The sequence below is a fragment of the Epinephelus fuscoguttatus genome, linkage group LG3 (genome assembly GCF_011397635.1).
Source record: "Epinephelus fuscoguttatus linkage group LG3, E.fuscoguttatus.final_Chr_v1".
NCBI lineage: Eukaryota > Metazoa > Chordata > Actinopteri > Perciformes > Serranidae > Epinephelus > Epinephelus fuscoguttatus.
Window position 1 is genome coordinate 26,905,073 of NC_064754.1, and position 13,172 is coordinate 26,918,244.

The window sequence follows — 13,172 nt, forward strand, 5'->3', positions numbered from 1 at the left end:
GTGCATATGATAGTTTTGCATGTATTGGATGCATACAAAATGATATCAGTGTGCTGTACACATGTTTTTGTTGTTGTGTAAGGATTTTTTTCTCCAAATGCATGCATGCTTCACTGAAGACCTTAAGTAATTTTTTATGCTAATCTCATAAATACAATGAGGGTATCACTGCTGGATATGAGGAACTGTGTCATAATGTGTCATAGAGCAACAAGGTGCCGTGTGTTAACCAAATTATATTTTTATAAATCACAATTTTGCCAAAATTGGTTTCTCATTCAATCATCCTTTCGGCTCTTTCTCTATATGCGTAGTTCTTCTTTCGTCAGTCAGAGTCAAAATTAATTAAATTCACCAAGTGCAGTGATGGCACAGGGTGGCCAAGTGCTGACACATTATAAGACACTTGCACAGTTCCGGATTGGCTCTCTGGACTGCATTCACTAAGCAATTGTAAAATAAAGTGCACAATATTTAAAAAAACAGGGGGGGGGGACTTGGACATCATCCTGAAAATAGCAGATATCGTCCAAGTTTTTTAGTCTTTAGTCATCTGGTTACCTTTTTTTAAAATATGTACAGTATAACTTCACAAGCAAAGCTCATTTGGAGTGCCCCTTCAACAATCTGCTGTCACTGGATTCAGGATGCAGCAGGTAATATTATCCATGAACATGACCTTATATAGCAGATGATGTTCATTGTTTTGTGTACAAAACAATATAGAGAAAGAAAATAAATTGCCAAACACCTCCCTTAAACCTCCTCTTCTTTCTCCTTTGGCTTTTTGTTATCCTCCAGCCTCTTTCAGAGTCCGAGTACAACAGCAGTCCAGAGACTGTGGGATACCGGTTGAGAATATGGAGGACAGACGGCCAGGGGGAGGACAAGACTGAGGATGTGGAGAAAGCAGGGGAGACCAGTGAGGCCACAATTGAGGCCCTGAAACCCTGGACCCAGTACCAAGTTCAGATTCAGGCCTACAACTCCATAGGACCTGGACCATGGAGCAACACCGTTGCCGCACTCACCGCAGAATCTGGTACAAACACAGACTCTATTCACCCCCGTTTCCTGTTTGCAAGTGTCAGAGAGCTGTCTGGCCAGTATTGTATTAGCAGGGTATAAGAAGACAGATGGATGAGGAAATAAGTGCCCGATTACCTCCCTGAGTTTCCTGCCACCTCCTTCTGCCCTCTACACTCTCCCTCTATTTCAGTGAGGGGAAGATTGACGGATGAGGGAGGGGGAGAGGGAGATGATTGAGATAAAATCGAAGATTGGTTCAGAGAGTGAAGTTGCACTGAGCTGTGTGTGTGTGTGTGTGTGTGTGTGTGTGTGTGTGTGTGTGTGTGTGTGTGTGTGTGTATGCACTTGTGTACCGAATAGTGGACCTTGAAGTGGTTACACATTCGCCAACAGTACAGTGGCAAGCCAACAGGGGACATTTTGAAGGTCCACTGTTGGTCATACTTTAAATCACTTCTGCCCTTCAAACCCCTGTGTATTCAAATGTTAATTGTGCTGTTTGTTGTGCATTTGACTGGTTAACTCTGGGTCATTTATAGCACACACACACACACACACACACACACACACACACACCACCACCACCAAATAACATACTACATATATATATATATATATATATATATATATATCAAAATGGTTACGTAATTATTCATGCTTTCATTTATCAGTTTTGTTTGTGTTTGATGAGGTATTATTATGTTTCGAAATCACAACACAAATGTCGTTTTCGATTTAGAGGGCATGTATTTCTCTGAGAGAGTGCCATTGATTTTGATGTGGCAAACAGTGAATTTAATCCGGTCAGGAGCACATATCTGTGTGATTTTATTCAATATTTCCCAGTAATAAATACAACTCTGATTACCTAGTGTTTTGCTGCACATAATATAGGTTGCTGTTTCCTAGTATTTTCATCAGCCCATACAATTGGAGTCCTGTGTGACAACGAAGTAAAAAGTATTTTGAAAGTCTATGGAAAAAAAATCTCTAAAAACATGTAATACAAATATTGTGAAAAATTACTTAAAATTAAAAAAGGTTTAGAAATAGTGGTCCATTTTTGACCAGTGTGGAGTGATAGTCCTATGTTGGTAATATAGGAATGTATGTGTGTGTGTGTGTGTTCTGTAGTCCCGTCTGGATCTCCAATGAATGTGACCGCTGAGACAGTGAGTTCCACCAGGATCTTGCTCACATGGTTTGCTGTCCCTCAGGCACAGAAGAATGGAGTCATCCTTGGATACAAGGTGTATAAAACACTCAAACACACTCATAGTGTACACACACACAAACACAAACACAAACACACACACACACACAATCCCATCTTGGCATTCTCACTTGACCCCCTCAGCCCATTATCACTTCCTCCAACACCTTCACACACTCTCAGACTCACAGAGATGCACACAGACATGCACACAAAAGTCTAATATAAGCTGAATATGACGTAACAGCCTGTAACTGCTCTAGTTTGTTTTCCCTACATTACTGCTTTTAAAGGCAACCAGCTACAGTAATACGTCTGGGGGCGTGTGCATAACTGTGCACATGCATATGAGAGAGTCTTTAATGTTTAATAACTTTTCATAAAATAGCAGTTATTGTGTCACGTTGTCGTAGAAACAAGAGCTGGATTATTTGTCTTTGAAAATGGACAATAATCCATAAAGCCAAGTGGCTCTGACAAATTTAGGAGAGGGTGCTTTGATGAGCATACATGCACAGTGTGATTAAGAGATTCTGTATCAGTATTTAAGTCCAGACTTGTGACCCACTTAAGGAACACAGCCTACAATCCATCAACGTCTGCCAAATTGAGCTCATCTTCTTCTACAAACTAAGGAGAAATCTGTCCTGCTGGAACCCCCCAATGGTGACGTAGATAACATACTCTGATGTGCAGATCTCTAAGAAAAAGCTGGATAAAAACAGCTGATTGTGAAGTGCAAGGTGCACTCATTTCTACCTGAGTGCACCACTTACTGGCAGTCACATCCCTCCTTTTACACTCCCACACACACCCTCCAGGGGTTTATTATAATGTACTTTACTTCTCTGTTTGGTTTTAAAATAAATAAAAGACATGTACCAGTTGTCTGAATTTTTGCAATAAAGCCTTTCTTGTTTAGTGGCATGTATGCACTGTGGCACCCCTCGAAATCCATGCAAAATATTTTGCTAATATAAAACTGGCACTGACTCCAGCTCTTAATCACCACCCAAACAAAACATAGCCGAAGAAATCTTTAAAAGGAAAGAAATTTATCCTCAATTCCATGGACACGGTTGTGTTATAAATACATACATCTACTAAAGAAAACAGGCTGTGACTGTGTGATATAAACCAGTACCATCAAGTATTTTAAAAATGTTGTGTAAAATTCAGGTCATATCCACCATGCCCAAAGCACATCACACTCCCTGTCTGTGTGTGTTCTTGTGCCTCCTGAGGATCACACTGAGCAGTATTCCTACCATGTTAATAGATGGGAAGTGGCTGCCAGCGGGTAGCTCTTCAACACCTCCTATCCCTAGACGTTGAATAGTTCTCTTGCCACGCACTCCTGAATATTTCTGTTTTTAGACACTTAATAGCTGACATTTTCCTTCAAAATGATCTGAAGGGTGGCAGGGAGTTCATGAACATGAAAAATGGAGAGAACAAGAACAAGAAAGAACAGTTCTTGACACATAATCATGTTGCCAGTGAAAGAGCAGTGTGTGCTGATTTTTTTTTCATGTGGGCACTGATGTAATTTCAATTTGAGGATCAGTTTTAGGAGATGTTTGGGTTGAAGGATAGGTCGTGTGATTTCTCATTTTTTTTTCTCATTGTCAACAAACCCAACGAAAAGACTAAAAACTAACAGGCATTTCTTCTGCAACCAAAGGCAGATGTGGCCTCTTCCTCTGTGTCAAGGACCTCCATTGTTGTCAAAAACACATCAATGAGCCACGTCGTTGCACTGGCTGAAATGTTCCTTTATTACAATGCGATATGCTGTGCAGATTGTAAAGCCCTTTTAGGGATATGTATTATTTGTTTTTGGCTATACAAAATAAAACTGACTTGATCCGCCCATGATGGGAATGGGCACTGTATTTTGAGTGAATTTCACATACCGACCCGGTACTGTAAATACTCGCTAGCACAGCAGATCAGCAGCTGAAAATAGTCCACAACAGATACACTTAATACCTAATATTATTATGTTTTGACTAACAGTTCCCAGCTGTTACAGGAAATTACTTTGCTTCCTTAAAAAATGAAAATTTATCCTTGAGTCCCAAGGCAATTGAATCGAATGCAAATGGACTTGGTTTTGTCTTAGAAGACGTTTCACCTCTTATCCATTCTAAGACAAAACCAAGTCCAGTTGTGTTCGATTCAGTTACCTTGAGATAACTATGACCTGGATGAATGAGAATATCCACAGGCATTTATCCTTGAGGTGTTTTTAAACCTGCAGTAACTGATTTTTCAATTATTTGGGAGCAGCATGAACACAACACTGACATACTATCACCTTATAAAGTTGTTAGAACTTTTGCACTAAAACCTGCTGTCTGCTGTGGCCAAAAACAAAGCGATTAAAGTAGTGACCGTGCACAAAAACAGTAAAGATACAGGACAGAAAGTTAAACGATGAGCTGAAAATTGCTCCTTTCATCACTACTAGCAACACCTTTTACGCACAAGTAATCCTAAGATCAATTTTTAAATGATCAAATATTGACTAGTAAAATTTTAAAGATTTACATCGGACGTAGAAAGGAAGAGTTTGGGATTGAATGCTACAGACAGGCTGCAACAATCTGAAATATTGAGAGAGTTGGTTTTGGTCTTTTCTTTTTTATTTGTTGACAATCACAAAAACATAGAACATCACCAACTTTATCCTTTTAAGCTGCCAAAGCTACTGTAAAGGAAGGAAAATCAGACAAAGAGTGTTTACAGAGCTGACAAAGTGTAAATCACATGATTTGACTCGACACTTTCTGTACACTTTTGATTTATATTTGTGATTGTGGTTTTCATGTGTGACATATGTGCCTGTTTCTGTGTCCAGGTGTTGTACAAAGAGAAGGATTCAGAAGGTCCACCCAGTGTTAAGGTGGCAGAAGGAGAGGGGAGTGTGACGCTGCTCCTCGGGGCTCTCCAAAAATATACAGTGTACGTGCTGCAGGTGCTGGCATACACACGGATGGGCGATGGCCCTAAGAGCAACCCCATACTGCTCAGAACCAAAGAAGATGGTAGGATCTCTCTCCTTCTGTCTCGGGCTGATCACTGACTTCTCTGTCTAGCAGATTGCGCAACCCTTTTGCCTTTGTCTCACCTCTGTAGCTGTTTTTCACCTCTTTCCGCCTCTGCTGTCAGCACAGGCAATAGTCTTTCCCCCACTTCACTGATCATCCACTAGGTTCAGTTCACCCCTCAGACCCTCTCCACAGCTCAGACACGGAGAACACGCTGTGCGTGTGTGTGTGTGTATTTGTGTTAGTGTGAGCCATGTGTGCAGATTTCCTCAGATGCAACCACGGCAGACTTTTTAGGATGCAAGCAACTCAGCCTGGCCCTCCTGAATAATAAAACACAAGCACACACACACACATTCAAAAATACACATACAGGAAGACGTACATGCACACACCAACACACACTCTCATCCTCTATCAAACAGTGTCACGTTTGAAAAGTTTTTCTCATTTCAGGATGAAACAAGAATGGGGAAGTCAATTCCCCGCAATGTATAATGAACCTCCATCCTGTCTGTCAGTCACACACATACTGTACTCACACACACACATGCACAGTCACACTGACACGCATTTGGTGGTGTGGAACATGTAGTTTTATCAGGAACAGTGTGAGGTTGAGAGAAAATTACATTTTCTATTTTGCGTCTTTTAGAAGTACCTCTTAAAAATGGATAAGACACTCTCTATGTGTGTCAGTGTTTTGTGTGGTGAGCATATGCACATACATTTGTGCACCTTGGTACCATCATACTAACTTATTAGAGTGTAAGTGCTTGATGTTGAGATACTCTCTTTCTCATGATGGTATTGAATGAGTCCTTTTGTGTGTGTTCTTTTTGCTGCTGTTCTTGTATACATTATTACTGTTTCATTCTGCTGCCAACTCCCTTCACTATTTTTCTCTCCAGTCCCAGGCCCCCCTGTCAGGATGGTGTTTCCAGAAGTTCGGTTGTCATCAGTTAGGGTGGTTTGGCAGCCACCCACGAACCCCAACGGCATCATATTAGGTACAATAACAAACACACACACACACACACACAGACAAACACACATACATGAGCCAGCCGATATTTTAGAGCAACATTAAAATCATAATCCACTCTTTCACGCTTGTAGTGACAATGGATTTATTTTCAATTGCTGAAGGACAGAACTCGGCTTAAAGAGGAAATGAGTTGGCAGTTTTAAACATCTGCACACAGACACACATAAAGAAACACACACCCCTGTGATCTTTCAAGGGAAGGAAGGAAGGAAGTAAAAGCCGTAAAATGGAAAAGAGCTGATTCTGTTTTTAGCTTTCAAACAAGGGTCAGCTCTCTCCACTCTCCACTCCAGCGCCAAGGTTTGTTGATGTTTATGTACGTGTAAGTGCGTGTGTGTGAGTGAGTGTCAGTGATCAAGCTTGTACCCGGGAGAAGGGCTATTATAGCTGCTGAAGCAAGACACCTTTCCTAATGCATACATAGCCTCATATATAAACACACTGAGATTCACACATATCACTTGTTTCTGAAACTGCAAATCACAGCGTGCAAAGTGAATCAGAGAGAACAGATTAACGAAGAGGAAAAGAGGCGAGAGGAATGTAAGAGCTGCTGAGCTGGAAACAGAGAGAACAGAAGGGGAGAGAGGAGATGTATGGAGGTGAGAGGAGGGACAGGTGTGTGGGTGTGTGTGTGTTGCACAAGGAGGAGAAAGGAGCAGTATTTGTCCTCTCAGTGGGTGAGGGAGTTGAGCAGGACAGTGTGAGTGATGTGTGACTGTATTGTAAGGGGGAGGACATTTAGTGCGACACCACTCTGTGACAGAAGGATGAGTGGGAGGGCAAAGCTCTCTCTCTCTCTCTCTCTCGATCACAGAGACACACACAAACCCGCAGCCCCGCTGTGTCCTTGCTGAGTACGAGGTGTGTGTGGGGACCTTGTGTGTGTGTGTGTGTGTGTGTGTTTATGCAGATACAAATAACTGTAGCGCGCTGTGTTCTTTAGTGCTCATGACTGCCTCATTTCTCCTTGGGTTCTCAACCCATAAGGGACTGACGCAGAAGGTGGACAGAGGAGAAACACGACCACAGAAGGTGCACAATTTAATTTGGAACAAGGCAGTGAGGCATTTCTGTTTGCACGTGACCTCTCTGTGAATAAAATATGGAAATGCACATGAGCATCCCGGCGGAAAATACAAGCAGCAGCCCAATTCGATACTACACACTAATTACAGACAAGTCTTGAATATGTACTGTGTTTATACGCTGAAGTCACAAAAGAAAAAAATAAGTAAGCACACTAAAAACCATCTAAATGTTCGGTGTGTGCTGTTGTATACGTAATGTTGTCCCACAATGCAATGCTCAAAGGAAACATAGGGGCTGCTCACAGCTGCACAGCATGTTGTCTCTTTGTTAAGTTTAATTGGCAGTGGCATTTCAAAGCTGCCTCACATGTTGCATCACTACCTGTTAGCACAAAACTGTAAACCACAAAGATTTTTTTCATACTATCTGCAACAATCGCAGCTTAATAATAATAATAGTACTGCATTTTATTCACAGGCACCTTTTAAAACACTCAAGGACACCTTACAAGACACAGTAAAAACACAAGCAGCAATGTATCCAGACATCATAAAACCCAGCAAAGCCATATATACAATAATAAGTTTATAAAATAACTACGTATAAAATCATCGTCATAAAAACTAGGTATAAATCATCATCATAAAGTCATCACCAGTGCAGAACTCATTGTGGGTGTAACATTAGAGTCAGAATCAATTACTGTAATAATTGTACATACTGTATGGAAAAAAAAAACTACAGTGATGGTGGTGTTGGCTCATAAACATCTGGTGTGGTGTGCACAGTTAAACACAGAAATCCCAAAGCTGTTCCAACTCTTTATTGTTGTGGCAATTTAATCAGGGATGGATGGATGATTATTTTCCGTACACACGAAGGAAAACATTAAGAAAATATCCAAAAATTATAACAGTAGCAATAAACACAGGAGTAAATTAGTAAAGCAAATAAAGTAATCATTGTTCACACTCACTTCAATTAATGCATTCATAATCTCGGCATTTAGTACATCTTCAGGGCTCACTCAACATAAAATCTAATATAAATGTAATAAAAAACATTGCATTAAACACTCAATCAATTAAGATTAGAGGAGTGAAAAGTCCTTGTTTAGATCTGAAAAGCATTCAGTCATGGTTTGGAGCAAAAAGCTGAAATACGGAGGTTGTATATAACCTCTTCTTGAGTGTTTCAGGGCCTTAGTTGAAAACTACCCATAGATCTTGGGTTTCGTAAAAACTGTGGTAAAACTGAGCATGGATACATGTGATGTAACACTGTATTCACTTTGTATGTAGTGTAGAAATGGAGGAGAATTGAAAAGAAGACATCAGGTCCCAATACATAGCAACCACCTCCAGTACAGTTGCAGCACACTGCTCTGTTAGCTTTCAGCTCTGACGTACTTTGTTGTACAGTCATCATGGTACTAACAATGTACTATCTGTCAAGCAGACTTCATAGTAACCACTGCTCTGAGTTTTTCATTATCACAGACAAGGTCAGTGAGCAATGAGCAGCTAAAAGCAAAAAAAAAAAAAAGCTTGTGTAGATTTACATTTTCAGTGCCTTATGCCAGGGAGCATTATGAAATATACTGTACTTGTGGCATCTTTTCAGTGGAAAATGACGATGGGCTGTTACTAACATGACACGCTCACTTTGTAATGGAAATGTAGCCTCATGTATCTGATAGCAGCAATGTCCTAATGATATTCAGTACACAACATAATGCCGTGCTCTGACCCAATTGGCAAGAGGATTTGTTATCTAGCTGTTACCCAATAATCTTCCACACACTGCGTTCACATTAATATACAATCAGACTATCTGATGAGATTATCACCCTCACAACCAGATTAGGTCCCTCTGAGCAGATTACTTAGTCTTACAGTGAACCAATCACCTCCGCCCACTTGTGTGTTTGTGCGAGTTTGTGCATGTATGTATTTGGCGTACAATACAATCTTCATATTGTGAGCCTTTGAGAGTGGCTAGTGGCCTGTGGAAAGCCTGGTCAGGGATCAGTGGTTTGAGTGTGTGTGTGTGTGTGTGTACGTGTTGAAGGGTGTTAGTGTTATTACATGGCCTACTGCACATGAGACAGAGAAACACAAGCCGTGTGCACTGTGGGTCACAGCCAAGGGGACGCAGGAGAGGTTTTATGTTTTTATAATGTGCGTGCATGTGTAGGGGAATGTGTGTGTGTGTGTGTGTGTGTGTGTGTGTGTGTGTGTGTGTGCGTGTGCGCGCAGTGATGTTCAATGACAGAACTATGACTTTGTGTATGTTTTTGGTAAAGGCAGTGTGTTAGGGCTCCATACATACAAAGGTACTAATACCAAAGCAGCAGCATGGATCAGATCTCTTCAGAGCAGACATGGACATTTTCGGTTTTGTATGCGTTTCTGTGGAAATGCGGCTGTGTGGTACCTGGCACTGTGTGGTTGTGCTCTCAGCCTTTTTCCTATCTCATATTGTTCTCTCTTTGAATCCTGTGGGCTCTGTGATCTAAAGTAGGCCACAAAAACACACAGAAACACATTTGCACACAAGACTTTCGCACAGATATCAACTGTCTTCCTCCTCCGTCTGTCTTTCCATCTGTCCCTCACTAGGCTACCAGATATCCTACTGCTTGGACAGCAGGGACCCCCAGCGATGGACCACAGTGGAGGTGGGCTCCAATGCTCGACAGTTCACCGTCACAGGACTTTCCCCTGAGCAGGCCTATGTGTTCCGACTCACTGCTCGCACCGCTGTGGGCTGGGGCGAAGAGCAGGAAGCCCTGGTTGTTACAACCGAACGTAGAGGTAAAGGACATGCGCATACTCTTACATGGTGTCTGGTTTACTATCAGATTTTTCTGCAGCCTTGCAGATGTTAACCACTCGAGTTAAAACATGAAACAGTAGGAACCTGAACTCTCAAGCTGCCACTTAAACATGAGGTGCCGAATGTCTTTGAGCAGCTCACATTTTATTGAGATCATATTCTAATAATGTTAGTACAGTACAGAGTGACAGAAAACATGGGGAGAGAAAAAGCATGGGAAAAAGGTCCCCACCCTCTATCTGGTCAGCTGTATTAAACACTGCTGTCAGACATTTAGTAGGGCAGTACCTGACTATGAATTATGTCAAATTGGCTTTTGAGTTTGAAAGTTCAAACGGGGTTTAGCAAGACATTCAGGGTGGCAGTGACGTTCACATAATATAGTAAACAAGCCAAGTTAGTCCTCTGAGCTCATGCATGCTAGCAAAGCTAACGACAGATTAGGAATATGTGATAACATATTTTGCCGAAACTAGATATCAACCAAAAGTCAGAGACTGTATTGTATTAAGTTGCTGTGAGCTGCAAAGCTACAACCTCTAAGCAGGAGGCAGAAGATAACATTATCTCAGCGCATGACCCGGCAAAGCCTCTCTTCCTCAGGGCAGGTGTCTCCGTCTCTCTCACTGGGTCTACAGCTGCCTGCACCAAAGAGCAGCAGGAAACAAACGGGTGCTGACTGTGCACTTAAATCTTTAGACCAATACGTCCCCAGAAGTAAACTGCAGACTGACTGACCAAAGGAAAAAAAAAAAAGAAAAGTCTGCTCAACTTGAAGAAGTCTCTGACTGATGATTTAAATCCTTGACTTTCAGGTGGCAGCCCTAACATTTCGTTTATTACATTTAAAGGCCTTGAAATCCAGTGTTGGACCTCTAGGATCAGTTCATTATAAGGATTGTCATTCTGCATGATCACACAATTTTAGTGGAACAGTTCTGTGTAATGAGAGATTTTGTGAATAGTTTTTATATGTCCTCTTCTCACTGGTTTGAAGTGGGCGGGCTCAGTTGGAAAACAGTGATGTTACATCCTTCCATTTACCAGTCACAACAGAGAGGTGAAGTCCCTCACCTTGGGTGGAGCACCATGGGATCTTATTCCAGAAGAAATATGTACGGTAGTTCATGGTGGGAGACAGATAATTTTTTGATCTAATTTGAATTGTGCCATGAATTACACATGATGTTTGTCTATTTAAAAGATAATTTTGCAAGTCCAGAAAGTTGCAGGTAATCATAAAAGTATTAAATTGTTAAAATACATAATTTGAAAAACTACACACCCAAAAGTTGTGTAAGTGACTTTCTCCCTTGCTTAAAGGACAACTTCGGTATTTTTCATCCTGGGCTCTATTTCCCCATGTGTATGTGTGCGTATGATTCATGGGTACCACTCGTTCTAAAATTGGTTCAGTATTGAGCCGCGAAACGAGCTAAAACGGTAATGGGGGCAAATGCATCCCGTATAAAAGTGCGTCCTCTGACTCTTCTAGCGTAACACACACTTCACACTGACATACTCATTTACAATACCGAGCGGGGACAACTTCCGCCTTTCTGCTCCAACACTGACTGACAGCTGACTCTACTCATTCATACTCACCACTGCCCCAGGGCCACTACCATATGCTATCTACAGAGATAGCACTGGCAATCTGAACAAAAAAAGCACTTTTATATGGGATGCATTTGCCCCTATTACCGTTTTAGCTCGTTTCGCGGCTCAATACTGAACCAATTTTAGAACGAGTGGTACCCATGAATCATATGCACACATACACATGGGGAAATAGAGCCCAGGTTGAAAAATACCGAAGTTGTCCTTTAAGCTACATTACCAGTGTTTCATACTGGGAAGTACTCACACAAGCATAGCTACACCTCTCAACATGGTCGGCCCTGTAGTGATTTTCACCTCTTTTAATACTTTTTTCCTCATTCTGCAACAACAAAGTAAAATGTCCTAAGGTAACAGTCATGTCGTTGCTAGCGACAGAGAGATGTAGTTCACTGAGCAGTTCGCACTGAACTAAATGGTACAAAGACAAGCTGCACCTTTCTTGACTTTTAACATTTTCATTAAAATTGACATACATCATATGTGCAAGTCATTGCACAATTCAAACAGGATCAAAAAACTTTTTCAGTCAGGACCACTTTAGTCAAAGAAAACTTATTTCCATTTGCAGTGGTATGGCTCTGTTCTGGGGCCTGTCTGCCTTTCGTCGGGCCTGTGCAGAAAGACTCTTCCAAGGGCCTACGTGGAAATCCATAAGGCAGAGAGAGCACACCTCTCTGCCCTTTCACATGCAAATGAGGAAAGCCTGAGGCAGAGAGAGCAAACCTGTCTGCCCTTCCATGCGCCTACATGGAAAGCCTAAGGCAGGGAGAGCAGCAGCAAAGACTCCCAGGAACAGAACAGAGCAGCATCAATGACAAACAGAAATTACATCGATAAGTCAAACACAACATGAAAACGAGGAGCTGGGGTGGAGGCGGGTTGCAAAGTGGCTTGCAGAGGAAGCAGCAACAGTAGTCAGGCCAGAGCAGTTTAAATAGGGCGCCCTGAATGAGATTCACCAATTGGTTGCAGAGGATTCATGTGATCTATCAGCTGACTCCCTTCCATCAATCAGTTGCTCCATCATTTGATTGGCTGTTTGAGATCAGCTGATGTAGCTGGATTTGAGCTGAGCTTGACGTTGTGTCCTGCCTGAACTAATGCTATGCTCAATTTGTCTCTTGTCATTAACTGTTGTACATATTTTCCCAGAAATAAGGTCCCATGGGGGACGCTTGAAGGGATGAATCTTTGCCTCTTTTTGTAGCAATATTTAAATCAACATCAACGTGACAGTGTGGGGTTGTTTGCTTATGTTGCCGACACAACCATCAAACAGAGGGATCAGACCACACAGCCACAATGATGCAGATTACCTGAGTTTTGGAGTGTTTAT

At 41.7% G+C, this 13,172-nt stretch overlaps 1 protein-coding gene across 2 annotated transcripts in view; it reads left to right on the forward strand.

The window, feature by feature from the left end:
- The window catches only part of LOC125886087 (protein sidekick-1-like), a 270,398-nt gene that overhangs the window by 223,237 nt on the left and 33,989 nt on the right, over positions 1 to 13,172 (forward strand). For both annotated transcript variants that reach the window (XM_049572031.1, XM_049572032.1), the window contains exons 26-30: positions 802 to 1,042; positions 2,164 to 2,279; positions 5,106 to 5,292; positions 6,207 to 6,305; positions 9,997 to 10,191. In XM_049572031.1, coding sequence (XP_049427988.1) covers positions 802 to 1,042; positions 2,164 to 2,279; positions 5,106 to 5,292; positions 6,207 to 6,305; positions 9,997 to 10,191 — 838 coding nt within the window. The remainder of the gene's footprint in view (positions 1 to 801; positions 1,043 to 2,163; positions 2,280 to 5,105; positions 5,293 to 6,206; positions 6,306 to 9,996; positions 10,192 to 13,172) is intronic.